Genomic DNA, 27,055 nt, shown 5'->3' with positions numbered 1-27,055 from the left:
TCTTGGGGAGAGAGAGAGAGAGCTGCGCTGCGTACCTCGCCTGCTTATCTCCTGCAAGGGGATGGTGTCCCCTCCCCCGTCGTAGGGTAAGTACGGGTCGGCCGAATCCTCCTCCATGCTGCCCGTCGCAGCTTGGCTGTGACGAAAGAGTGTGTGTGACAGAGAGTAGCTCCCTATTCAAGGCCGGCTGCCATCTTTCCTAACCGCAGTGACACTAGCTGTGAGGATATGAGCGAGCGAGTGTGTATGTGTGTGTGCGTGTGCACACGCCTATGTGGGTTGAGAATGTGTGTGTGTGTGTGTGTGTGTGCGCGTGTGTGTTCGCATTTCTCCCCTACCTTCCCTTCTGTTCTTTCACACTCCCTTCTTCCCCCCTCCCACTCTCCTTTTCAGCAGCTGACCACTGAAGACCAATGACATCACCCACATTAAGGAGAGCTGGTTGCTATGGGCGACTGCCGGGCCAGACCATTCAGTCCTGATCTGTGGGGGGAGTGCGAAGGGCAGCTCTAGAGCAGAGTAGTTCATTTCATCAGCAGTAGGGGTGCCCAGGCATATGGATTAAAGGCTCTGGTCAGGCCAGGGTTTCCCAAAAGACAGTCTTGGAGGCCTTTCACCTGCACTGCGTGATTAGCTGCTTTTCTCCTGTGAATGTTCTGCTCAAGAAATAGCTGAAAATACGTGTTATGATATTGACAGATAAGCATATTGTGATTATTGTTAAATACTAATGTATTTGCACAGTGTGTGTATGTGTAACCATGCTTAGAAAAAGGCAATGATGTGAAGAGTTGCACCCAGAAGGTGCAAAGTGTCAGATTGCAATGTTATTTAGAATGAAGATAAGGAGTACTGACAACAATAAATGATTAATTCTAATATATGTAGACTAATATAGGCACCTCTTGGTTGTTTACAGCTCTGGAAATAAATAAGAGCCCACTTAATAATGAGGAGTTTCTTTGATTTTACCAAACTGAAAACCTTTAGAATATAATCAAGAGAAAGATGGATGATCACAAGCAATCAAATCAAGCTGAACTAACCAATTTCTTGTATTAGGAGTGGCATACAGTTTTCCAAAAGCAGTGTGTAAGACTGGTGGAGGAGAACATGCCAAGATGCATGAAAACTGTAATTAAAAAACAGGGTTATTCCACCAAATATTGATTTCTGAAGTCTTAAAACTTCATGAATATGAACTTGTTTTCTTTGTATTATTTGAGGTCTGAAAGCTCGGTATCTTTTTGTTATTTCTGCCATTTCTCATTTTCTGCAAATAAACGCTCTAAATGATAATATTTTTATTTGGAATTTGGGAGGAATGTTGTCTGTAGTTTATAGAATAAAATAACAATGTTAATTTTACTCAAACATATACCTATAAATAGCAAAATCAGAGAAACTGATTCAGAAACTGAAGTGGTCTCTTAATTTTTTACAGAGCTGTATACCGAGCTACACATATATAAGTAGTGTGAAATGCATGTGTAATACAACATGCCAGATGTCTCGGCACAAAGTTGTAGAGGTTTCAAATGGGGTCGTGAAATAATTCAAAGCATGCAGCTCGAATATTCAAGCAGTTCCTGCAGATTTAGCAGTAGAGGTGAATCACTTAATTTTCAATCAAGGACAGGTCTGGCAATGTGGCTGGCCATGGCATAGTATCCATGTTATTAAGGCAAGCTTAAAAGTTGGCAGCAGTATGTGGATGAGCATTATCCTTTTGGAATAGCACAGCAGAGTCAGTGCACAGAAACGATAGGATCACTGTTTGCAGAGCCTCATTAACATAAGGGCTGTCAAAGCCCATTTGGGTAAAATTATTTTTGATGATGATGAATGTATTTAAAATTATGCAAAAATGGTTGTTCATTAAAGAACCTGTGGAAGTAATTACTGTATACATCAAGTGGTTTCAGCTACGATTTGTAGCATTCAGATAAAAAGGACGTGAACTGATAGAGGCAAGGACTGTAACTGTGTACAGTGAACAGTCTGTGGGCAGATTGTGTATCATGGCCGCGCAAAAAAACTCTTCTGTAAAATTACAACTTTACAAGTGAAGGAAAAACCCTTCCATTAACCTTAAGAATCTGCTGTGTTCACCAGCATTATTATAACAAAGCCCAAGGCAATGACACAATCATCTTAGTTACAGTTTATAAGTAAAATGTACATATGCACAGGACAAAGCACAGACCTGTCAGACAGGAGTATTAAGTTGTACTATTCATAGCTGGTTAGTAAAGTGCGTTTCCCTTGGCATGTTCTTTCAAACAACACCCTCTTTAAAACGCAGACACAAGAAAGCCATTTAAAGTCCTCTGTACCAGCTCAGACAAACAATAGGTATACACCCCAGAGCAGACAAAGGGGATAAGCCTTCTGTGGCATCTTTTATCCTTCCATCTATCATAACATCACAATTGTCAGAAACTATCAGTGTTACAAACTCGCAGTCTCACTCAATTCCTGGCATTAAAGAGTGAAAAAGATCAGTCCAAGTTTTCAGAAAATAAGAAGGGATGTGATCCTCCAGTAACTCCAGTAAGTTAGAAGGTTAAGTTCTACAATAACACAAACCTTTAAAGTCTTATTTTTTATATTTTTATTCACTCAAGACGCAGAGCTTCCCATAAGTGTCAGCTACTATAACAGTATTAAAGTATATCAGAGTATTTAGAAATGATCATTTACTGATCCCTGGCTGATTGTGTAAAAATCTTAAACGTGTAAAAGAGAAGAAGTGCAAGAACTCACTTAGTTAGAACAATATTTCGGTTTCATTTTAAAAATAATTTTAATTCACTCTGCCAGACATTTTTTTTTTACTTTCATTTTAATTGTATCCTGCTTTTCTCCCCAATTTAGCTATGCCAGCTATGCCACCCACTCAGCTGCACTCCCATGATCACTAGTGATGCCACAACACCAGGAGAGTGAAGAAATAGCACATGCCTCCTCCGATACATGAGCTCAGAGGAAAGCACAGTAACTCAGTTCCGCTATATTAGCTCACAGACGCCTTGTGCTGACTGACTTTACCTTGGCAGTAATGTAGGGAGAGAATAGCCTCTACCCATCCAGAAAGAACATGGCCAATCAAGCTTATTTTGGAGTTGCTGATGGCAAGCAGCATTACAGGATTCGAATCAGACATCTCCTGCAAACAATATTTTTATATGTTTTTTATTTTATTGTCCACATGCGTCAAGTGCAAACCAGGTATTTGGAATCGAATGTGTACTGTGGTATGTTGCAAGGTACAGTTCCAAACAGCACAAAACAAGTTCTCTTGCATCTATTTTTAGGTTTGACTTCCCTCGGATATGAGTCAGTAATTCTCATCTTAACCTGCATCAGTGGTGCTGCACTTATCTAGAACTGATCATGCTCTGGTGGTAAGCAGAGCTGTTATCACACCTGCCAAAGCAATGCAAGTCAGATCCTATACTAGGAAGTAGCTCTGTATAACACAGTATTCTATGTGGTTATTGAATACACATACATTTATTCAATAACCATGTATGCTCGCATGCCTGTGAACGAACATGATAAATTTTAAAAAATCCAATCCAAATCATTTTTGGTTCTTTGATCCTTTGGTGTGACTATACTTTGTGGCACAATCCCACCTGCTATTAGGGTTTGGAGAGATATTGCCACTGGATACCTTTTTTTCTGTTTATAAATAAGGGTTACAGTAGATACAGGAATCACCAGCGTAATCTGTACATAAAGGGAAGTTGAATTTGGGCACAACACCAAGTAGGGCTACATGATGCTGAAAAAAAACTGACACTGCTGGCACTTTAGTATATGCTGCAATATCAGAAAATACAGGAATGATCCAATGTGTCAAAATAATAATAATGCAAACTGCTAATGTTAAAAGCAAAATAAATGCTGTTGGGTAGATTAAATTGTTAATATGGTAGATGCTGTTATGTAAAATGAGAAGTGTACATTTTTCTTTGTATCAAGCAGCATTTATAATTTTTTTGAATGTAATTTGACATTCCTCAAACATTGAATAAAACATAGTACATCCTGCAGTGTGACTATTGTGCATGTGTACATTGCAATATCGATGCTGAAATTATATATTGTGCAGCCCTAACACAAAGTTTTTTTTTCTTTTAACAGTTAAACTGTTTAATGGATTTTCATGACCTGCCTCAACTTCTAGTAACTTTCATTCCAAAAGGTGCTTCCATACTGCAGATGAAACGAACCATGTTTCAGTTGATCTAGACCATGATCATCTCAATAGATAAGACTGAATTTTGGTCCTTTGCTTTTTTGCAGAATATCCTTTTGTTGCGATAACTGTTGCTCTGAAGGACTTCTTTTTTACCCTTTGGAACCCAACTAAGAAAGATTTTTTTTCTGATTAATATACCCACTATCAAGTTATATTAATGAACATCACTGGTTCTGTAAAACTAGTAGGCCTGGTCCAAAACACTTCCGTACCTGACTGCTGGGGATTGCCAAGCATCACTGTGTGGCCATTTTCACTGACTGTGCACACCACAGCTAATCAGTCATCAGAAGCATTAACAACACTTTACCAGTAAAATTCTTTGTAGTTTAGTTGTTTTCTCTTACAGAGGTTTTCCAATATTCATAAACATGCATTGCTGCATGCTCACAACTTGCAAAAACTACAAAATAGTACTTCAACAAGTCAAGTCAACTTTTCAAGGTTATGGGGACATGCCAATCTCTTACTGTGTCACATGAGCAAATCACTGTTCTACTAATATCCCTACACTTGTATATTTCACTGCAACAAAAGTGACTGAAAACCTAAATATGCTAAGAGCTACAAATACTACAGTATTTATACTCATTGTTTTAATTCCCCAAAACACAGTATTGATTATTAACTAATAGTTTACAGGTAAAGATTGGTGAAAAACACTGGTTTATTCTGTGTTGTGTTTAAATCCGACCAAAAAAGACAGCAGTGTTGCACTCTGTATTCAGATCCTATAAGATGTTCTATTTTACACCATCACAGTTTTACTAATATTTGATAAAAATACAATATATTCTCTTGATAACAATCCTTCAAAATAATAAATTGTGATATGTATCGTATCACCAGGGTTTTACCAAAACAACCCTTGTACTCCATATCATCCTCATCTGCTTTCCATATTCAAATATGTGGTCTGATCATATTAGTTTTTTTTATAGGGCAATATGCTTAGGCACACATTATACACTAGAGTACTATTCAAGTCAAGCACTTAATTAATTTACTACATATTGTTTTCAAATCTTTTAATCTTGAATCTTTAAAATTGAGTTACGAATCCTGCCATTATTAACTTCCTGCCTTAACAAAATTAGCTGCATACATATCTAAATATAATGCACTGCATACACATTCCTTCAACAGTCTGCTCTGGATTAGGTTTAGTGAAGATATGTGTTAATGTCAAAAGACCTAAAGAGAACCTATGATTTCATCATGATTCAAAAGACAACTTCTTTTTTAGAAACAACCAAACTCAGCATGGCTCTGAATATTCTCTGTCTCTGTCAAACACAATGACACAAATCTCTACGCATGGTTTACTACACAATACAAACATGACAAAGGCAGAAAAAAAACATTATGTGTACTTCTTAATACACTACGATTAATTCCTACTGTACTATATTACTCCCTCTGTACTATATTATATTTGCACTACATTAACATTAATTCCCTTCCACACTACAATCCCTATACCACATTACCTCACTCTCTACTACTGTACTACTATAATTTTGTATTATACTATAATATAGGGGTGGGTGATATGGTCCTAAAATAATATCACAATATTTCATTATTTTTGCGATAACAATACTCATGGTGATATAACATAACACTAAATGACAAAATATTTCAAGAATACACTACTGTAACAAAATGAAAATTAAATTGTATTATTATATACGATATGATATGGCACACACACACTGAGAAATAAAAATCAGATTTTTTTTTGTCAGATTTGTAACAGAAGTCAATAATGCAGAATGCCACAATACTTATAATGCACTCCATATATCTCCATATATCCAGGATTAAAGTAAAATAAATGATACTGGACAGATAAAATCTGTCTTTAGTAGATATATAATGGAAAATGAGAACAGTGTGATTTTTTTTGTTGCTAAAAACAGCAAATAAAAAAATTGTCCCTGATGTGATAATTAGGGTTGGGTGATATGACACGATATTTCAGGGTATTATATCGTTCATAACATTCAAAAACATTGCCAAAATTATTGTGTGTGATATGATATGGAACACCCCTACTACAATAAGTGGTGGCAAATCAATGCAGCCATATTGTAGAATGTTAAAAAAAAAAACACTGATTGAAAATTCACAGAGCATTTAATTAAATTTTAAAGTGCCAACATTGAACAAATGCGGCCTCATATAAATTAGTCATGGATTAATGATTAATTACCATTGCCCTCTTAAAAGAAAGCACACATACAAGTCTTATGAAAACAGAAATGCCCACACACTTCTGCCAAACAAATCTCCCATTATTTACCTTAAACCGTCCTCTCTGAAATCCTCCTGTTGCCAGGTAACTGTACTGGACCAGGTGATGATGTTGTCCATGAGTTCTGCTTCAACAGCGAAAGTGTCTCAATCTGGCACCGAACCGCACACTCGGCTTCCTTCAAGATCAAGTAACGCCACAGTACTCCACATTCATACACACACACACAGCGCTTACACACTCACACACCTAAAACACTGAGGAAACTTGAGTAAGGGACCACACCAGGGTCCCCCATCATAAGTTCAAAAATAGCACCCTACACACTCACTTGCGCTCACACACACAAACGCACACAAACACACTTTGCCTTAGACCCACAGTAATTCCTCAGGGACAAAGTCAAACTTCCTGAATCACCGGCTCCAAAAGTAGCAGAGCTGTTAAACGAGTTCCTTCGGGTGTCATCCTGAAACAGCCACGTCAGAACTATACAAACGTCCTCCAGTTACACTCAGGCTGGTCCAGCTGGTACATGATGTCAACCAAAAGCCTCAGCTGACCTTTATTTCGCTTTTCTCACCAAGTATCCACTTTACTCCTGTCTGACGCCACTCCTCAAAGTGCCCTTGTACAAACTGGACTTAGACCTGTGGCCCTTGTCTGACAAGTAACTTTCCAGCTCCAGGGCAGTCAGTAAGAACGGAGCAATCTGATAGGACAGAGATTGGTGAGTGACAGTGTAAGCCGACACCCACTCGTTGCGCAGGCACAAAGGCCGGGCTGTGCTTGTGATCGAGTGAACAAAAGCCTGTCAGACACTGCCTGCTATATGAGAAGGGGGGAGCTAATGAATTATGAACTTAATGAGGAGTTGGGGGGGGGCTCACCAGCTTTTACAGAATTACTGCACTCAGAGGACCACCAAACACAAACTGGGAAACGGTGACATCACCATATATATGATCCAGTACAGTTACCAGACAATTGAAAAATGAAAAAATGTTTAGTTTAACCACAACTGGGCCCTATACTCACTGTCCCAACATATGAAAATCCATATCACTGTATAGAGAACTAGTATACAGAAGGGCCCAGTGGACTAAGATGCAGCCACTATGGTGGGATCGCTAGTTCAAATCCTGTTCATGTAGCTTACCATCAGCTGCCGGAGCCCTGAGAAAGCACAACCGGCCTTGCTCACTTTGGGTGGATAGATGGCAATCTCTCTCCACATTACTCTGAGTGTGCTGCGATGCTACTCGACCATGCTACATCAGCAGCAGTTCGAAAAGAGGCGGTGGCTGACTTCATATGTATCGGAGGAGGCATGTGCTAGTCGTCACACTCCTGGTGTTGGGGCATTACTAGTGATTGGGAAGATGTCAGACACCTTTTTAAGTGTGTGAGATCATTGCTTCTGTGACAGTAGCTTGCATCACAAAACTTCATAAATTAATACAAATTAACAATGATTGTTGTTTTTACCAAAGCCTCATATCTTAACTAGACTCCACAAAGACTCCCAACCATCAACAGCCATGTGCTCCTCTATGCAGGTACCCAACACTGCCCACAAACTCCTAAACATCACCAGAAATCTACCCCCCCAAAAAATATGTGCAAGTATACCCAGAACTAGAAATATCTTACAAGGAAAAATGTGTAAAACTAATCCAAACTAGAGCTGAAAGACTACAAACACAACATAACTGACTACAATGAATTTAAACTGAATAATACTTTTCTAAGATTAATCATAAATCACCTTCCGAATTATAATCTCCTCTGCAACCAAAGTAACCACACCTTTTTTATGAACTGGAAAAAATGTCCATGGCCATTTTGCTGTTTCTCTTAGCTTAGTTTGTTTTGCCCTTTCCTATAAAGCCAGGAAATATTCGAAAACACATGAATAAACATCCTTAAGTAAGGACACTGTATGACTGTCAGAGAAAACAGCAGAGCCTTGTCGTCTGACGAGCCACCGCTAATTCAATTTTGCACATGGTGAGTTAACTGTCTTATTAGATACATAAACACCAAATTTATCCAAACAACCACTGAATAAAGGAGCACATGTTCCTGCATCCCAGCACATACTTTACACAGTTCAGTAGCATGTGAAAGCAGGGTCATAAGTGTCTAAGTAAAAATAAGAGATTAAATTAAGAGACAAAACAGGCACAGGCATGCACAATACTGATGCATGCACATATAATGTACAAACACATAGTTTCAAGTCTTGTGAAGAGAAAAAAAAAACCTACATACATTTTTACATAATTCCCCCCCCCATTTCTGTCAATATCACTTCTGCATGTTTGATATATAAGGAAAAAAAGGAAAAAAAATATTGCAAAAAGATTTTGCAGGCAGATTTTGTAAAAAAAAAAAAAAAAAAAAAAAAGGTAGAATATTACTAAAGCCACAATGTGATTCAAAAAAGGTTATATGCTGTATGCATTTTCATAAAGATGTGGCTCGTTCTTTGTTGTCATTGCTTAAAGAACTATTTGAGACATTTTTCAGAAGTGTAGTAAACATCTACATCGATGAATGAATAGACTGTGCACTTCGGGCAGGTGTGTTATGTTCATACCTGGGGAAGCGTCCCCGTCGAGCAGATTGTCGTCCTCAGTGGTGTGGAAGTCCATGATGACGCCGGCGCCATCGAGCAGCTCCTCGTCACTGCTGGCGCTGGTGATGCTGTTATAACTGTTCCTGCAGTAGCCTCTGTTAAACAGCTGCTCCGACTCCATTTAGCTATGTGGCGCCCTGAGAACATACACGCACAGAGATGCTTAGAAGATTACACTCCTACTCACAGAACATGAAATGAAATGTCAATTCTCACCGTTTTAACATTTTAGTTTGATAAGTCTAGGCGTGAATGTTCATGTTTATTTTTGGTATAAAGAGCAGCTATTTCTAATATTTTTTTTTAATTTAAATGATCATTTTTGTTAAAATATATTAGACCTAATTTGATAGAAATACATGAAAGGTTGAGTGTTGGTTCCTAGATGCTTACAAAAAATCATCTGATCTCATCAAGCATTCCTTATTTTGATATGCTGCTCGAGGCACCAAAGACTGGCATTGGAATTCTTGGGCCAAGGCATTACACAGATTTTTATTGTATTTTGTAAAGGTAAAGATGATCTACCAGTTCTTATTAAACATTAAAGACATCTGCCAGCCAGGTTCAGCTGCACAGAATCTAAAAACATACACACAGGAGCCGATAGAGAACTGACCCAGTTATTGGTTTTTATTCTGAGCTGACACACATCTGAGGCTGAATATCAAGGTGGAAACCCTGTAGCTTGCAGAGCACCAGCTGTATGATGCCCTCTGCTGGATATTACTGGTTTCATATATTATATACATAGACCATATAATCACTGTCCAATAAAAAGCATTTACTACATAAACAGTCCCTTACACCTTTTCTCTCTCTTTTTTAATGTTTGGTAGATACATGTTTTTTTAATAGGACAATATACTGCTTATTGCTAACAAAACAGTTATATTACTAAAAAACTTTTTAAAAGCCTAATTCTCATATGAGGAATATGTTTTGAAACTTAATACATTGTAATATTATATATTTTTTGGAGGTTTCCTAAAATCAATACAGGTTCACAACTGTATATTTGTCAAGAATATAGATAGATAGATACTTTGTTGATATACATACAGCACTAATGAAATTTGATTACATTTTCCTAAACATTTTGAACAAAAATAAATTAATAAATAGTCAGTAGTTAGCTCAATATCTAAAAATGTATTGCAGTGCCCAAGACCGTCTTGTCACATCATGTCATTATAAAATCTCAAAGACAATTTCTGAAAGAGTAACTTTGCATAATACTTCCTCTAAAATCCATATTCCCCATTATTTTTCTCTGATAACAGCTTGTCCATTTACATAAACAAGCTGGCATTCTGACATATTTAAGTTTTGTTTATTTGTTTATTTAATAATTAAATTAATCATTGCTCCAAAAATGGATGTAACTGAATTATTATGGCACTACGTTCTCATTAGATAAAGTGTCATATAAATGTTCAGAAACTGACAATAGCACAATTTATTATAAGATATGTCTAGGACAATGTATTGCCCATACAAAATTAGTTATTGTGATAGGCCAGGGTTATTTGTCAGGCCCAACTGGTAAACAATATGAAAGTTAGCTTAAGCAGACTGATTACACCGACATCGGAGGATAGATACAGCAGACAGTGACAAGCCCTTTACCATGACCCTACCATATTGAATGTGTACAAGATGCAAAACAAAACAAAGAAACTTTTCATAATATTTAGAAAAAAGAAAAAAAAATAATAATTAATATTACAAATTATAAATAATTAATATGTACATTAAAATGATATCCAAAATCATTCTGGATCACGTCTACTTTGTCGATTTATTGGAAAACATTGATGCAATATAACAGTAGCTGGTTAAGAAAGTGAGCACTTAAAAATACCAATAAAATGTGCCATAGATACAGAAAAAGCTTCACAGAAACAGAGGAATACAGTAGTGTTTGAGCAGCATTAAAAAAAAGAAGATGTATGAGTGGCTTACAGGTCAATCCAGTGCAGATTTTGCAAAGAGAGGCATATTCTTCTTAAATCTCCCTGCAGCTATAATTCCCTTATATTAATGTACTCTACGCTGCCGTCTGTGCAGCCAAACTGTAGAGAGAAAGAGATTATGACTTCCAAAAACAGCCCCTTTCTTTCCCTCCCTCTCTCTCTCTCCCTCTCTCTCTAAGATGAGTCGTGACTCATCACGTGAAAGATTACAGTCACAAGTCTCAGCTGGAAAGAGATCCTCAATTATAATAGCTGAAGCATTTAAACAGACTGATACCCAGTGTTCCACTGTTTAAATGAAAGTTTCCGTGCAAAGAGCTCATGACCAGAACCTATAACTTCAGCTAAAAGAGCAGGTGTGTGTTCCAGCGTTCATTGGGTCAAACAGTAATCTAATATCAGAATGATGCGTAATGCACAAAAATTAATCAGGATCTACGGCAGATCTGGTTCTGTAAAATGTGTGCAAGCCAAACTAACGCCCCTCAGAGGCAAATAGGGACCACATGTGGCAGAGTCTGAAGCTGCAATCAAAAATAACGAGCTGTGACGCAGGACCTTGTGCAGTCATGTGAAAAAAAGACAATTAAAGCTTTGTAATCAGTCAAAAATTACAGACCTCACATTTTTAATAAATCAGATTAATCACATGCTCATTATGGAGACAGCACTAGACATATCTCTTTAAACACTACATGTCCACTCCTTTACCAATGCATGCGTTCAACTACTAGAAAGTTACACCCACCGTTGACACAGATGTGTAAAATGCTCACAAACACATACAGCTTGAGTTCTACCAGTAGAGAAAAACTGCCAATAGAATATGACTCTCAGAAGTACGTAAACATAAACCTTTTGGCACCATGCATAATCCAGGCATAGACTTCAAGGTACAAAGCCCCCAGCATTGAGCTGTAAAACAGTATATAAAAAAGGGGTTCTCTGAACTGATGAGGCTCCATCCAACAGTTTTGGGGTGAATTTGCCAGTTTGAAATAATAAGGTGGGGTGGTGATCATCAAACATCCTGAAATCACTAATACATATGTGGTTGTATGCAATCAAATCTACAAAGCAATGCTGCAAAATCTAGTAGAGACTGAAAACTAAAGTAAATATTTTAATAGCCTTGATTTCACAAGAAACAATGAATGAGCAGGTGTCCCAATACCTGTCCAAATAGTGTAACAAGGATGTAACCAAGCTGATAGAGCACCAGAAACTGCTAGATCTGAAATTATAAAGAATTATTTGGTAGAGAAATGTATGTTATTGCAAGCTACTCGTGTTTGTCAAAAAAACAGGGGTGACAACCACATAAGAGACTATATAAAAAAAAATTTAAAAAAGCCAAATGTGTGTCTCTCTCAGATTTGTGTCTCACTCAGGAGCAGTTTGTCATCATTTTGCTCTGCAGGACACAGTTGTAGTGCTGTATAAAAAGTCTCCTCAGTGGTCAGAAAAGTTGTATATAACCAGACGTATGAAGCAGGAGAGTAAAAAAAAAAAAAAAGAACATTTTTTATTTCCGGTTGACTATCAGCATCAGCTGCTATTGTACAAAATCTAAATCACACATTAACTGCAACAATGGAATAAAAGCTATTAAAGTGTTTCAGGCTACAAATTGCAAAAAAATATTTATGTATTAAGGTGAGCAAAGAAAGAAGAGGAAATGATCCGGCTCCGGCCAAATGCTGTATTGTTGAACACATAAAAACCCAACAGCAGCCCACTCTGCCTCAAGGCACTTGGCTCACTAATCGGTGCTTCTGAGAACGAATGGAAATGTCGTCTGCCACAGGTTTAGATCAAATTAAAAATCCAATTCATTTAATTCAATTGGGGCCATCCTGTAATCAAAGCAAGCAGAATAACAAATCCTCAGTCTCTAATAGGTTGAAAGTGGCTGACCCCTGACAGTTTTACTCATGTGGTCAAACTTTAGCTTATTCTAGCAAACAGAGGTGAACTTTTTCACCCTAGTTGTGCCAAGATGCAGCAAATCGTGTTCATATAAATAAGGTATTTTTATAGTATTAGGTTCTTTTGTAGTAATATTTCTCTAAGAATATCGTAATACGAGGACTTCACACATTCACAAGGAGGATTCAAGGAGATTTTATTGTCATTCGCATCAAATGTAGTACATGAGGTGGAACGAAATTGTGAAATCTCACAATCCAGTTTACATCCAAGAGCTGTTGTTAAAATAGATATATAGATAAAATAGATAACAAAATAAACGAATACAATAAAAATAGAATATACAAAATAGATGTCCATAGATGTCCATAGTGTCCCTAATCCACAAAAGTTGGGCGTGTGAATTTGGGTTCAGAACCGACGTAAAACAGCTCAAAAAATTACACTGTTTTTAGCTATATTTATGTTTCAATTTGTTTAATGTAAACTCTAATATTTACAACTAATAATGTAAACTTCAATTATGTCTTTGAACTTCAATGAATCATCCCAAAACCCTCACATTTCTCACATTTAAGAAACTGCATTACTGAAAGAGGCAGACTCAGGTCCTGCCACGTATCTGCTTGTTGGACTCTGAGGTGACATCAGCTAAAATCAAGAGTGACGAACAGGTCTCCATGGCAACTGATGAGCGGAGAGGTGAGAGTGAGAAAGGTGTGTAAAGAGATTACAGAGCCGAGAGATCTGGCGCTGCAGGATTACAAGCTGTCAGACTGATTCACTTTCCCTCCAGTCCTGGGGGGTGTAGGGGTATCATATTGCACTGATTTAATGTGGACAGCATCAACAGGTATTGTCAGTGAACACACAAGGCTACAATCACACAGCCGGGAAAAGGTTGCCCAGATTTAATATTTTTCATATTATGTGACATGGATTTGTAATTTGTGTGCCAGTGTGAACAGCCCAAAAAAAAAAAAAAAACATTGGCCACTTGAATCTGCTGTTCTGATTTTGGCTAATTTAATATGGTTTTTGGTAACAAACTCTGGTACAGATCCGATTTAATGCAACAGACAGATCAGAATTCATGCAACTTTTACATCAAGGAGAAGAAAAAAGGTGGTAAAAGGAAAGGCCAACAGCAGTGAGGGAGGTTTTCAGTGGCAAAATACAGCGACAGACCTCATACACATTTGGACTGATAGCTCTATTCCAATTAGGAATGTACAATATGGACAAAAAGTGTCATGTATGCAAACACTGAAGGCAATGTGGGTAATGCACACAATAATTGTGACAATAATATAAGAAGGCTCATGGCACAACCGCTCAGGGCCTTGCTCCAGCTCAAAGGAAAATAAAAAGCTTAAAAATTATTTAAAAAATAAATCACACAAATCAAAGAAGTGTTTGTGGCTAAAACAAAAACATGCTGACAGCTTTAACTCCTTCACATCTCCTGTGATTCTGGCAAGGATGAAACCGAAACTTCACATGAAGCGCGTCATTTCATTTGCACAGCGCAAATAGTTTAGACAAATGTTAGATATGAGTTTCTATAAAAAGACAATGTGAACAGCTTAAAATATACATCAGATTAAGAGAGAAAATAGGATTTTGGCCACATTTTGCCTGCTGTTTAAACGTAGCTAAATAGAAAAAATTCACTTGGCTGTATTTTGACTGAAACCCGAGAGTGCTAACATTATTTCTGCACACTAACTGTTCTATTTTTTCTGTTGCTGCAACAAGCACTGTTACACAAGTGTTTTTGTACAAACTCAGCACTTTCATCAAACTGGTAACAGAAAATAACCACAAGCACTGATACAATAAGCTCTGATATCTATACAGAACTTTCCACTTTCATACACACTTCAATACATTGAAGTACTGCGGTTCTTCACTTATTCAGAGAACATCTGGCTACATTTTAGCAACATGGAAATGTTCTAAACCATGAATTCTAATTTAATTAGGGCTCTACAAGACACCAGTGGGAATATAAATGTAACATTCACTCTACTATATCAGATTATACTGAAGATTATTAGGTTTATACCTGTTATAAAGGGGCATTCTGACTTCGGAAGGCAGATGGAAGCCAGAAAAAGACATTATTCCTTGCTCAAATTCATAGATGCACACACTAATTGTTAGCAATCTGAAGAGATTAGGCTATACATAATAATGCTGAGGACATTCAAACAGTGTGCAAAAAATAGAAAACAAAAACCCTTATTTTTGTAGCTTTTTAATTTTAACTACTGTTTTCACACAGGACCTTCAGAACTAAAATAGATGGTGTAAAAGATGCCACAAACCATACTTTAGGACAAACATTTGACCTGAGATTGAAGTACAGGAGGTTGATGCAGGTTATAATCATTCATTAAACAACAGTAGCAGAAAAATAACTGTTGTTGTTCAGAAATCGGGACTTTATGTCACCCAGCAGCAGTGTATGTCGATTATGTAGATAGGATAGCAAAGTTCTATTGTGAACTTACTCTGTGTCAGCAATGGGTTCACTTAAGTAGAACATTTGAAATTGAATATTTGACCATATGGTGTATGTGGACATACACGTAAAAGACAGTTGTCACAATACAAATATAAAATACTCAATGCCAAAATGATAATACACCTAATTTAAACTGATTTACTGTATACATAGATATGACAAACTACAAACAGTTTCTGAATAATTACTGAACACATCATGAACCAGATGTTTAGCTACTGTAAGGCCTGTTTCACACTTTACATCTCTCTGTGGCTTATGAGTGACGAAAAACATCATGAGGAAGGATATACGTTTCCATGCATCCCAAAATCCATATTTTAATCCATAATTTTAAGGAAGTAAGGTATTTTTTAGTAAAGTAAAGAAAAAAGCCTGCTAAATAAAAGTCTGATAAACTAGGCCAAGTATATGTAGTTATAACACTGATTCACTTATTATGAGAACAGTGAAGAAAAAAGTTTTATATTTTACATACACCACCATTTTACCATTAACAACTCTAGATATAGGGTCAAGAGATTGAAATTGAACACTGGGACAGACCACATCTCCATTCCTCTTCTTGCTTACTGACGTACTTTATAAATAAAAGCTCCTTTCTACACTTTACAAAGTTTGCAATGACAGAAGGAAAGACCTAACCTCCCTAAAGGGCCCCATCTAATCTTCTCTGTCCATTGCGTGTGGTCTTAATGAAAATAAAACAGTAGAAACCAATAAAATTGATTTAAGCAAATACAACTATTTTCTTGAAAGCCATTTACTGTATTTACTTTTGTTTGTTTGTTTGTTTGTTTGCAGTTCATATGTAATCAGTAAATATCCTGCAATTTAGATTGCACTATGGTAGACGTTTCTGGTTATATTACTTAATTTTTTTTTGATACACTATTATTGTTTTATACAAAATCTTGGTTTAAGATTTGTATGTATTTTGAAACTTTAAAGAATTGGTCTTAATAACTTTAAATAGTGTTATAAACTAGATAACTAGCTAGTGAACTAGTCCACTCAGCCCTAAGAGAGCACTGTAAGGGGCAGGGTGGTTTGGTGGTTAGCACATTTGCCTCCCAGCACTAGGAGCTTGGATTCAAGTCCCTATCTGAGTGGAGTTTCCATGTTCTCCTTGTGTCTGTGTGAGTTTCCTCCCACAGTCCAATAAATTGTCCACTGTGTGTAAGTATGTATGACTGTATGCCCAGATATGGATTGGCACTCTCTGCTGGGTCAACTCCTCAGTGCTCAATGCAAAAAGGTGCTATATAAACGTAATTATGAGCGAATAAGTTCTGTATTTTATGTAACGTGTGAAATAATTTGTTTTAAATGTGTTGCTCCATAATAAAGTGAAGACAAGGCTTCTATCTAGCAATTATCTATGTAAAAACGTAAAAACACAGACACAAGGTTTGGTAAAACAAACAAGGTGTGATAAAACAAACAAGGTGTGATAAAACAAACAAGGTGTGCACCTTATCAATTTGTAACAACCCTTGCATTTAAGTATATTTTGTAAGTATACCTAACATGAAAAAATACATACTTTTAACACTAAAATGAATACGTACTTATGGCAACTTAAGTATATTTCAATTGTAATTCAGCTATATTTAAATACAACGTAGAAGCATTAGGCTGTGCTTTTAAGTGATTTTAATTCGTATAACTTCTGCGAACTTAAGCATAATTTTAATACACTTGAAGTATGTTCTAAATGTACTTCTTTGCGTATTGATGCACATATTGTGTACACTTTAAAGCTACTGAAAAAAACTAAAGTGCACTTTTTTTAAAGTATTTAACGCCAAAACATATTTATATATTCGGTCACCACACTGTATAATTTGAAGCCTATTGTATAAAAATACATTTTATGAAAAATACAGAAAAAGTATATTCAATGTGTATTTTTATATTAAATTGGTATATTAAATTTAAAACATACGTTTAGTACTTTTTACCTAATTTAAACATACATTTAATGCTTTTTAAGAAGGGGTGTGTCATGTTGTATTGTAAAAAATAATATCATAAACATTTTTGAATATCGTGAACGATATTATAAACTGAAATATCGTGCCATATCACCCACCCCTAATTATCACATCAGGGTACTACTTCTTTGCTGTTTTCAGCACAAAAAAAATTCACACTGTTCTTATTTCACGTTATATATATACTAGAGACATATTATATCTGTCCAGTATCATTTATTTTACTTTAATCCAGGATATATGCAGTGCATTATTAGTATCATGACATTCTGGATCATTGTCTTCTGTTAGAAATCTGATAAAATACTTATATTTTTTAATATCTCAGTTAGGGGTGTGTAATATCATGTGATATGCAATAATAAAATGTAATTTTCATTCTGTTTCAGTAGCGTATTATTAAAATACTTTTTTTTATTTCAGTGTTTTGTCATATCGCTAAAAGTATCGCTATAGCAAAAATTCCATAAATTATCGTGATATTATTTTTAAGGCCATATCGTCTACCTACTACTAAGTTTAGATTCAAGAATTAATATATTTCACGAGGGAACACCTGTATAAAGACAAACCGCGTAACTCCAGTGCTTAACTACTACATGAAAACGATACGACATAGTTAACAGTTACCGTTTCATATTAAACAGACAGAAACAGAAATAACGCTATAATACGGGTTTTAACCGGCTATATTTCACACCTGTGTGAACGAGGAGGCCTGACTGAACACAGAGCGGACGAAAGTCACATTTAGCTACAAACGAGTATTAGATAAACAACAACACTTAACCTAACCTAGCTACAACTAGCTTCATAAACAACAGCACAAACAAACACTCAGCCAGCGGTGTTCAGGAGCTCCTGGACCCGGTCATTAATCAGACTCAGGTGTTTTAGATGTGAAGGTTAGTGTAAAATCGAGGTTATCTTCATTAAAAAAAGCCCTCAGAGAGTTCAGGAGCAGCTGAGGAGAAGCTAACAGCTAACAGCTGCTAAACACACTAACCAACCCCAGCCGAGCCCACAGCGCCGCCTTACCTGAATAACACAGCCTCGAAACCGACCCTGAGGTAACACACCATGCTTTCTCCACTTTAAAATTATAATCACACTAATAACACACGAACCCTCTCAGGATTTAGTAGAAGCCATGTTCGGCTGCTGATGCTGCTGCTGAGATGATCTTAGCCCATTCCTGTGTCAGTGACGTTTGCTTCCGGTGTGCCCCAGTCTCTCTCACTATCTCCCTCCCTCATTCCCTCTCTGTTTCATCTCTTTTTCTGTCTCTCTCCCGTCTCTCACTCTCTCCCTCATTCCCTCTTTGTTTCATCTCTTTTTCTGTTTCTCTCCCATCTCTCCCTCATTCCCTCTATATTTCATCTCTTTTTCTGTCTCTCCCATCTCTCTCACTCATCCCCTCTCTTTCACCACTTTTTCTGTCTCTCTCCCATCTCTCTCACTCTCTCCCTCATCCCCTCTATCTTTCATCTCTTTTTCTGTCTCTCTCCCATCTCACACTCTCTCCCTCATCCCCTCTATCTTTCATCTCTTTTTCTCTCTCCCACCTCTCACACTCTCCCTTATCCCCTCTCTGTTTCACCACTTTTTCTGTCTCTCTCCCATCTCTCTCACTCTCTCCCTCATCCCCTCTGTTTCTTCTCTTTTTCTCTCTCTCCCTCATCCCCTCTATCTTTCATCTCTTTTTTTTGTCTCTCTCCCACCTCTCTCACTCTCTCCCACATCCTTTTTCATCTATTTTTCTCTCTCACATTCCCTCTCCCATCTCTTTTTCTGTCACCCTTCCATTTCTATTAATCTTCCATCACTTTCTTCATTTTTCCTTCCATTTCTGTCCCACTCTCCCATCTCTCTCTCTCTTCTACATTCCACATCCTCTCTTTCATCCTTTTCTGTCTCTCCCATCTTTTACTCTCTTCCACATCCCCTCTCTTCCATCTTTTTTCAGTGTCTCTTTCCCATCTCTCTCACCCTCCCATCTCTTTCTCTCACTTTCCCTCACTTTCTGTCCCACTCTCCCATCTCTCTTAATGCCTTCTATATCCATTACCTTTTAGTGTCTCTCTTCCAACTTTTTGTGCTCTCTCCCACATCCTCTCTATTTCTCTCCCTCATCCCCTCTCTTTGTTTGTGTCTCTCAGTTTTAGTCTCACTCTTACTTTACTCCTCTTTTTTTGTCTTACTTTCTCCTACATCCCCTCTTTTGTCTCTCTTTCTTATACCTCTTATACCTCTCTTTCTTATACAGGCTCTTTCCCAGAGCCTTTCTATCTCAATCTCACCTTCCAGTCTCCCATACTCTCATACATCAGTCCCTCTTTCCTGTCTCACTCTTCTGACTCTCTAAGTTTCATCTGCATCCTTTGTTTCTCTCACTCGCTCCTTCTATTTCTGTCTCCTTTTGCCTCACCCCCTTCTCTTCCATGTCCCATGTCTTTTACATCTCATCTTACTCTTCCCACCTCCTATTTTGTGTCTCACATCTCTACCTCCCTCCCCCTCCTCTCCTTCTTTCTCTTTCTAAAATGGGAACTGAATGTGTGAAGCTCAGATCTAAGAATGCTGGGGTGTTGGTGAGCTGAACATGCAGTATTGATTATGAGGGAGGAAGTCATAACATCTGTTCATTAGTATTTCCATTTTACTGAATAATATTTTATTGAAAAGCATCAACCCCCACAGGACTATAACTACCGTTCAGATGTAAAACCAAATCCCATCTCATTCATAGTTGGGTGTGTATGACATAATTTATCTCCAAATTCCTGAAAAAAAAAAAACATTCACAAATTCAACCGCAGTGAAAAGAGTATATTCTGCTTTTGTTGGAGTAACTGTCTCAGCTTTCCATTCACATTTCATTCACAAGTCCCCAACCTATCCCAAAAGTATTGGATGGGGCATCATCGTTCCACAGAACACAGCTGCACTGCTCCACAGTTGAGGGCTTTATATTTCACTAGCCCATGTCTGGCATTAGATGTGATGCCAAAAGGTTCAAGTTTATCTGCTCAAGTGAGTTATATTCTCTAGAAATACTTCTATAAAAAAAAAACTACACAAGCTGGGTGTGCATTTGCACATCTGTGCAGCAATAGGTTTAACTTCAATTAGCTGAATGCATTGATTAGAAGGGGTGTTCACAAACATCTGGACATACAGTGTATGATGCATAACTGGTCCACAAAAAATTACATGGTATTCCCAACTCCATCTTTAACCATATTCAACATCCTTTGTAGATACGCTGTCCATCTCAGTTTAATCCAGACCACAGTAGTACTCGCTCTGCCTCTTGTGCTGTTGGACCGGCATGTCCCTTCTAGTGTCCTGTAGTCTCTGCAGGTTAATCTCCACCAAAGCCACGCCACCCTCTGTCCCCCCACAGTCCCCCATGACCACACCCCATGGATCCACTGCTAGCGCATGGCCATATGATGAACGTTTTGCATGGTGAGCTCCAACTTGTGCTGCAGCCAAAACAAAACACTGTGTTTCAATGGCTCTGGCTCGCAAAAGCACCTGGAAACAAGAGAGAATAATGTGAGGCTGTTTCTCTATCTAAACACATTTCACTGAATCTCTTGCAATAGTTTGGGCAATCATGCTCAAATCACTTATTCTGTTGATTTTCTAGTAACAATATATGAATAAAACTTGTTAAAAAATAAAAGCCAAAAATAAAATAGTCTGCATATTTTAGAGCATCAATTTAGTTCACCTCTGTGCAGTTTCCCAGACAGGGATTAAGCCTAGTATTGGACTACACATGATTGTGAATAGAGATTTTCAGTTGAAAGAAAAATCTAGTCTACAATTAGGCTTAATCATTGTTTGGGAAAATGCCCCTGTATGTCTGATCGCCAGGGCTAAACACCTTCAAGACCCTCAAGATTACGATTGGATTACTCAAACCATGTTTGGAGGTCATGTAAGACTGATATTCATCTGTCAAAAAGCGTTAATAAGTAATTAATACCGTTAATATTGCATATTTAAGATTGTAAAAAAAATGAGATGAGTAAAATTGTATCTCCTCTGGTCAAACTGATTTTTTTAACCTCTTGGAAGCACAGTATTCAGGTTTGGAACAGCAATTCCATTTGTGTATCAGAATTAAATAGCTTTTATTGAACACATTACTCATTTTTACCAAATGCTACAAGGAGTATGTCTATAAAAACAATGGTGGATTAAATAAATGACAAAACATGAATAAACGCACAGTTTATGTAATTTTTGTATTCCACCCTACGCTGTCTGTTGTTTGAAGACCTGATTAAGAAAACAAATAAAAACAGCTCAAGGAACCAATAAAGCTTCTGTAACACTCGTTTTAACTTTGTGTCTCACCTCCCAGTGAGCGGCTCCAGTTGCCACAGTAAACGCTGATGGATAAGTCAGGATCTCCGCCCCTTGCCTCTGAAGAGCCAGCGACAACTCAGGGAAACGCAGATCATAACAGATACCCAGTCCCACCTATAGAACCATTTAACAGGTACTAATACTAATGCTGGTTAATACACAACACAAACACTTTAAACACTTAAACCTTCATACAGAGACTCGACTGCCGTACCTTTCCAACGGGTGTTTCAACAGGAGGCACTAAACTCGGCCCAGGAATAGTGAAAGCACTCTCTTTTAGAGACACACCTCTATTCGCCAACTCCACATCAAACAGGTGACCTTTCCTGTACACCGACACAATCCCACCTGTAGATAAAGCACAAGAAAGGCAATGAACTGCAAATCTGGCCAAAGGTTTTTTTGTTTGTTATGTTAGATATGGCAAAGAGATGTAGATGTGTGTAGATGCATGGCTCTCTGTACCAGACCAGGCCTTATTCTTGGGCAGTACTGATAAAAACAGTATATTGCAGGAAAGGATAATGCTAGAGGATGATAGGTAATTGTTCATTAAAATGGTTTATTAATTTAATAATGCTAATAGCATGTTGTGACTGGACTGTTCTATTCAGCTCTACATTTCTTAATTAAAAAATGAAAGCTTACACAGTATTATAAACATTAACCCGCACTACCTCCGCCCTGCATGTTTTAGAAGGGTTGCCACAATAGATTACCCTGGCCATCAATAATCTACCATGGATTATAACTATAAGATTAATCAATAACTATGTAATTTATTTTTCCTTTTTTACTACCTTCTTTTTTACCTTATTATTTTATTATTAATAAAAAAAAATAATAATTTATTAACAATTATTAATTATTACATCTTGAAATGTAATTACTTTTTTTTGAGGCATTTTTTGTTACACATATTTTTGGACCAGACCAAAGAAATACAATTTGGTGGTCTGTCCACAAAAGGTGGTCTTGGACCAGATCAACTGAACAGTGGTTGGGTTTGTCTACAGTGTGAAAATTTTAAAGATTGTTTGGACATTCCGACCAATTACAGGATGTTAAAATAGGCTATCATCATTCATCACTAAACAACAGAAGATGAAACAGAAAGGGTGTTGTGTCAAAATCTGACCCTCCTTTATGTGCATGTCTGTCACACAGCAGTATGGGTACATGGGTATAGATTACTCTTGTGACCTACTGCAACTGTAGATTAACCCTTATTTATAAAGAGGAATTAAAGGAATCTGATGATAATCTGTTACACAACCTTTTCTGTGTGATGTGCATGTCAAAACACCTATAAAAGAACTGTATCAAAGTTCTTTAGCATGCTTGCTAAAACTTCAGTGTAAAATAAAAACTAATTGCACCAAATGTATACAATGTTCCAAACATATTAAAATTGTTTCAGATTCTGGTTTGGACTCTGAGGTGTTAAAATTAATTTCTGATTACATAATGATGCACCAGATAGTGTGAAAAAACTAGAGTATCTCTGATTCAGATTTTAAAAAATTCTAAACACATGAAAGCATGTTTTACATCCACTTTTCTGTTGCTGCATAATAGGGAGGTCCTGAAAAGGGAGGCCCTAAAATAATCTTTAAATTGTAAATGTGCAATAGTAATCAAAAGCAATCATTGTTAGCAGGTACTGACACCACATAGGCCATCTAGTGGTGTGTATTGTGCTATGAATCTGTGCGTGAAAATCTAATCTTTCTCCTTAAACTTTTAAGTTTTAAAGCTGAGGTAAAAAATGATCATATATTCTAGATTTTTTAAAATATAACTCAGACATTGGTATGATCACCCCTTTTGTATTTTGTATAGGTGTGTGGTACCTTGTTCATTAATGATAACATGACTGTTATAGATCCTTCTGTCATTTTCCCAGTCGTGCCCTCTCTCATGGAAACCTCCCAGAGAAAGCCAAACATTCAGCTCCCTAAGAGAAACAGAAACTGTTTTTACAGGGAGAACAACAGAGCACATGTGGTGGCAAAGGTGGTAGACCTGTGCTTGCTTCACTTTTGAGAGATGCTGTGCTGTCCTTGCTTTTCTACAGTCATTGGGTGATCATATTTAAAATGTGTCCATTGTTGTGAAATGTAGTCAAATAATTAAAACAAATTATATTATCCCAGTTCAAGTCCACATGTGTGAACTTTAACCATAGAGTGAATGTGTTTTATATAAATAGTACCTGTTTTTTATATAATAATGTAGACTCTTAAAATAAAAAATCAAATTCAAGATCTTTAGGGAAAGGGGTCTCAGGTGCACTCACTTGGCTAGCTTGGTATATCTGCTGATGGTGTCTCCCTGTAGGCTTTCAGACAGCTGTAATGTCTCTTCTCGACTGGAGCCAATGTAATCAAAACCTTCAGGTAGGAATACCATGCTGGCCCTGCCTTCTTTGGCCTGCTTGACCAAACGTTCGCATGTGGTAAAGTTGGCCTCTTTATCTGGGGTGGAGGTCATCTGACAAACAGCTGCCACAGGATGTGATGAGGCCATCCTGAAAAAAAAAAACACATTAGTATGTGACAAAGAAAAAAAAAAACAGAATGGTTACTGATTGTTGACTGGTTCTGAGCTATTAACTGCATCTAGTAAATACAAAATGTCCTTATAAGTGGTAGTTGCAACACCTGAATCACCTGAATAAATTTCACCAATTTGTTAATGATTATCCCAAAGGTCTATTCAACTGTTCATTCTGGTGTCTCACATTGAGAGTCTCTATTTGTTTTTTTAAGGTTTCCTGTGTTCTGTTTAGTATATAACTTAGTATATCAAATTATGGATTGGTATTTAATGACAACAGAAAAAAAATACATATTTATCAGTTTGAAGCTGTGTTGCCCTGGGTCTTAAAATGCACATAATTGAAAAATTAACAACAAAACAAAACATATAATTTACTGTTCATGAAAACATATTTATATTTAGCATAGCTAAATAATTTAGATTCACTTCATTACCCATAACACTCTGCTCTATCCTATATAAAAGTAACTATGCCACTAAGCTGCTTTATTATTTGATAAAAAAGTATTGGTATAGGTACTGGCGATATTGGCCCTGTATTGACTTGGTACCGTATACCACTAAAGAGCTACTAAACCCTTAACCTTATTTTTATTAAAAGCTGAAAAGTGTTCCTTCACAATATGCAGATCACAATATGCAGATCAGTCAATCAATAATATTGCCCACCTGCTTACATCCAACCATCTGGGTCTTACCGCTATCAGAGGCACACTGCTGCTGCAGCCCAGCCAATCAGCTCTTTCTCATGCTCCCCTTCTAAACCCATACATCACCAAGTGTCCCTTCCAAACTACCCCTGCTATTTTTTCAGCCTTTTTTAAATTTGAGCTCAGGGGGGTTTAGTGCCCCTTTAATGCGATTCGGTTGCTTAGCAACAGGGGGCGTGCAGCCAGAAGCTGCGTTCAAAAACGCAGTCAGGACTTGTAAATGCAAATAAATAATATAAACTCACATTGCGTATTGTAATGCGCACCCCTTGGTGTTCTTTAATTTATGTAAGCCATGAGATTTTTTTAGCTAGCTTAAATTAACTTGTACGTAATTAAAGGGTTAATAAACAAATACAATGCATTAAAAAATGCAAAGAATCACAATAAAGCCATTGTTAACAATATTAATAAATAGCTAATCTGCCTAACTCACCTGAGTTGATTCCTACCAGCCTGAGATCTCCACAACAGATGGCACTTTGGTATAAAAAGCACTTTCTTCAGTGTTCTGCACAGAATCATGCCCGACATGAACAGGCGTGTTCAGATGGTGTTTAACTACGTGTACTTTGACTTTATTAGATAGCCAGTTAAAAAAACGTGGATTAAACGTTAGCTAGCTCTCTACCGCTGCCTTGTTGACATATTTACAACAGACAGCCTTACTTTGACCTCAGCAGGCAACATCTTGTCAAAACCAGGTAACAAACCAGATAACCTATCTACAACAGATTAAAACAATAGAGGGATTAGCAGCTACATGCATTCTTAATAACATCTGTTTTAAAAATCCACACACAGATGACATACACAGCTATAACTGCACTTTCTGGTTTTCTAGTTAGCTGTGTATACAGGCGTTCTCGGTGGACAGCCCTGTTTCTCATGTAGCCACAGAATGTATAGAGAGGAGACTACTCACTTAAGAATGGCTTCTGGTTTTCTGGGTTTTTACACCACCAGAGGGACCACTGCAATATTTTTTTTTTTTTTTTTGAAAATTATCATTTTGAGCTACTAATTTATTATTTTGAGATATCAAAGAGACATTAACAACAACCAATATGCCATTAACTATTATCTCAAAATAACAATGTAGTATCTCAAAATATTCACTTAGTACATCAGAATAAACACTTAATATCTCAAAATAATTACTTAGTATCTCAAGACAATTACTTTAGTATCTCAAAACAATGGCTTAGTATCATACAAAAATAATGAGTTTTTTTAATTTATTTTAGTTAGTAAAAGTAAAACTTTTATTTTAGTTTTAAAAACTTTTAACTGCAGTTGTAAGTCTTTTTAACGTGAATTGGCTCTGGCTGTATTTCCAACATTTTCCAGCTCACCAACTAGCTAGCAACAGAGAAGCAGTAATGCTAGCGTCTCTGCTGTCCAAAATCGTTTGCTGTTTAAAATATTATTGAATTTGTACGTTTTATTTGCCTTTTAAGCTAAATGCTTTATTATACTTTCTAAAATTAAAGAAAGATTCCGGTTAAGTGTACAGACAATATTTTAACTTAGAGTTTTTAGCCGTTTAGCTCCATTCACCCCCATTCATTGAGGACTCCCTCGCGGGTTTCTTCTAGCGGTCATGTTTTGATACAACGGGGGAGAAATGGGGTGGGAGGCTCTGCATGTCCAGGTGTTCTGTCGAGTTGTGCTACCCGTCGATATATGCTTCTTACCACCAGTGCGGACCCCGATTTTTTGTACTATTTTCACGTATTTATGATTTATGACTTTTATTTTAAGCGCAAACTCAATGTTATTCTTTGTCTGAGTGAT

General features: G+C 37.0%; 2 protein-coding genes and 1 long non-coding RNA gene across 12 annotated transcripts in view; 1 reads left to right on the top strand and 2 right to left on the bottom strand.

Annotated features, from left to right (window-relative positions):
* Positions 1 to 18,816, bottom strand: part of clcn3 (chloride channel 3) — a 57,232-nt gene extending 38,416 nt beyond the window's left edge. For 3 of the 8 annotated variants that reach the window (XM_007238393.4, XM_049482916.1, XM_007238396.4), the window contains exons 1-2: positions 18,639 to 18,815; positions 9,130 to 9,305 (exon numbers count right to left, since the gene is read on the bottom strand). In XM_007238393.4, the coding sequence (XP_007238455.3) occupies positions 9,130 to 9,289 (160 nt within the window). In that variant the 5' untranslated portion in view covers positions 9,290 to 9,305; positions 18,639 to 18,815. Of the gene's footprint in view, positions 1 to 35; positions 343 to 6,575; positions 7,188 to 9,129; positions 9,306 to 18,638 lie in introns of those variants that run through there. The other 5 variants (XM_022678082.2, XM_007238395.4, XM_007238398.4 and 2 more) reach the window with 5 other exon arrangements.
* Positions 2 to 1,165, top strand: LOC125803987 (uncharacterized). The gene is made up of 2 exons (XR_007440467.1): positions 2 to 86; positions 394 to 1,165. It is a non-coding gene; the product is annotated as an uncharacterized LOC125803987 (long non-coding RNA).
* A 1,429-nt stretch (positions 18,817 to 20,245) lies between the features above and the next one.
* Positions 20,246 to 26,133, bottom strand: nit1 (nitrilase 1). Of its 3 annotated transcripts, none has more exons than XM_007238392.4 (6): positions 25,695 to 26,133; positions 24,286 to 24,516; positions 23,840 to 23,943; positions 22,198 to 22,334; positions 21,972 to 22,097; positions 20,246 to 21,140 (listed from the first exon to the last, which is right to left on the bottom strand). In XM_007238392.4, the coding sequence occupies exons 1-6, from the start codon at positions 25,790 to 25,792 to the stop codon at positions 20,880 to 20,882; spliced, it is 957 nt and encodes a 318-aa protein (XP_007238454.1). In that variant the 5' UTR covers positions 25,793 to 26,133; the 3' UTR covers positions 20,246 to 20,879. The 3 variants fall into 3 exon arrangements, with proteins under 3 accessions (XP_007238454.1, XP_022533804.1, XP_022533805.1); XM_022678083.2 differs by lacking the exon at positions 25,695 to 26,133 and adding an exon at positions 25,247 to 25,395; XM_022678084.2 differs by lacking the exon at positions 25,695 to 26,133 and adding an exon at positions 25,218 to 25,391.
* Positions 26,134 to 27,055: the final 922 nt, after the last annotated feature.

This window comes from Astyanax mexicanus, chromosome 8, assembly GCF_023375975.1.
Source record: "Astyanax mexicanus isolate ESR-SI-001 chromosome 8, AstMex3_surface, whole genome shotgun sequence".
Taxonomy (NCBI): Eukaryota; Metazoa; Chordata; class Actinopteri; order Characiformes; family Acestrorhamphidae; genus Astyanax; species Astyanax mexicanus.
Note: the sequence above shows the minus strand (reverse complement) of the source record. Positions and strands in the feature narration are given on the sequence as shown.

Bases quoted from the DNA above. Each gene is read 5' to 3' on its own strand.
- nit1 (XM_007238392.4), bottom strand. From the start codon at position 25,792: ATGTCGGGCATGATTCTGTGCAGAACACTGAAGAAAGTGCTTTTTATA. The intron at 23,944-24,285 runs GTGAGTGCACCT...TGTTTCTCTTAG, and splicing joins AGATATACCAAGCTAGCCAA to GGAGCTGAATGTTTGGCTTT. The intron at 22,335-23,839 runs GTACCACACACC...CTTTATCTACAG, and splicing joins TGTTATCATTAATGAACAAG to GTGGGATTGTGTCGGTGTAC.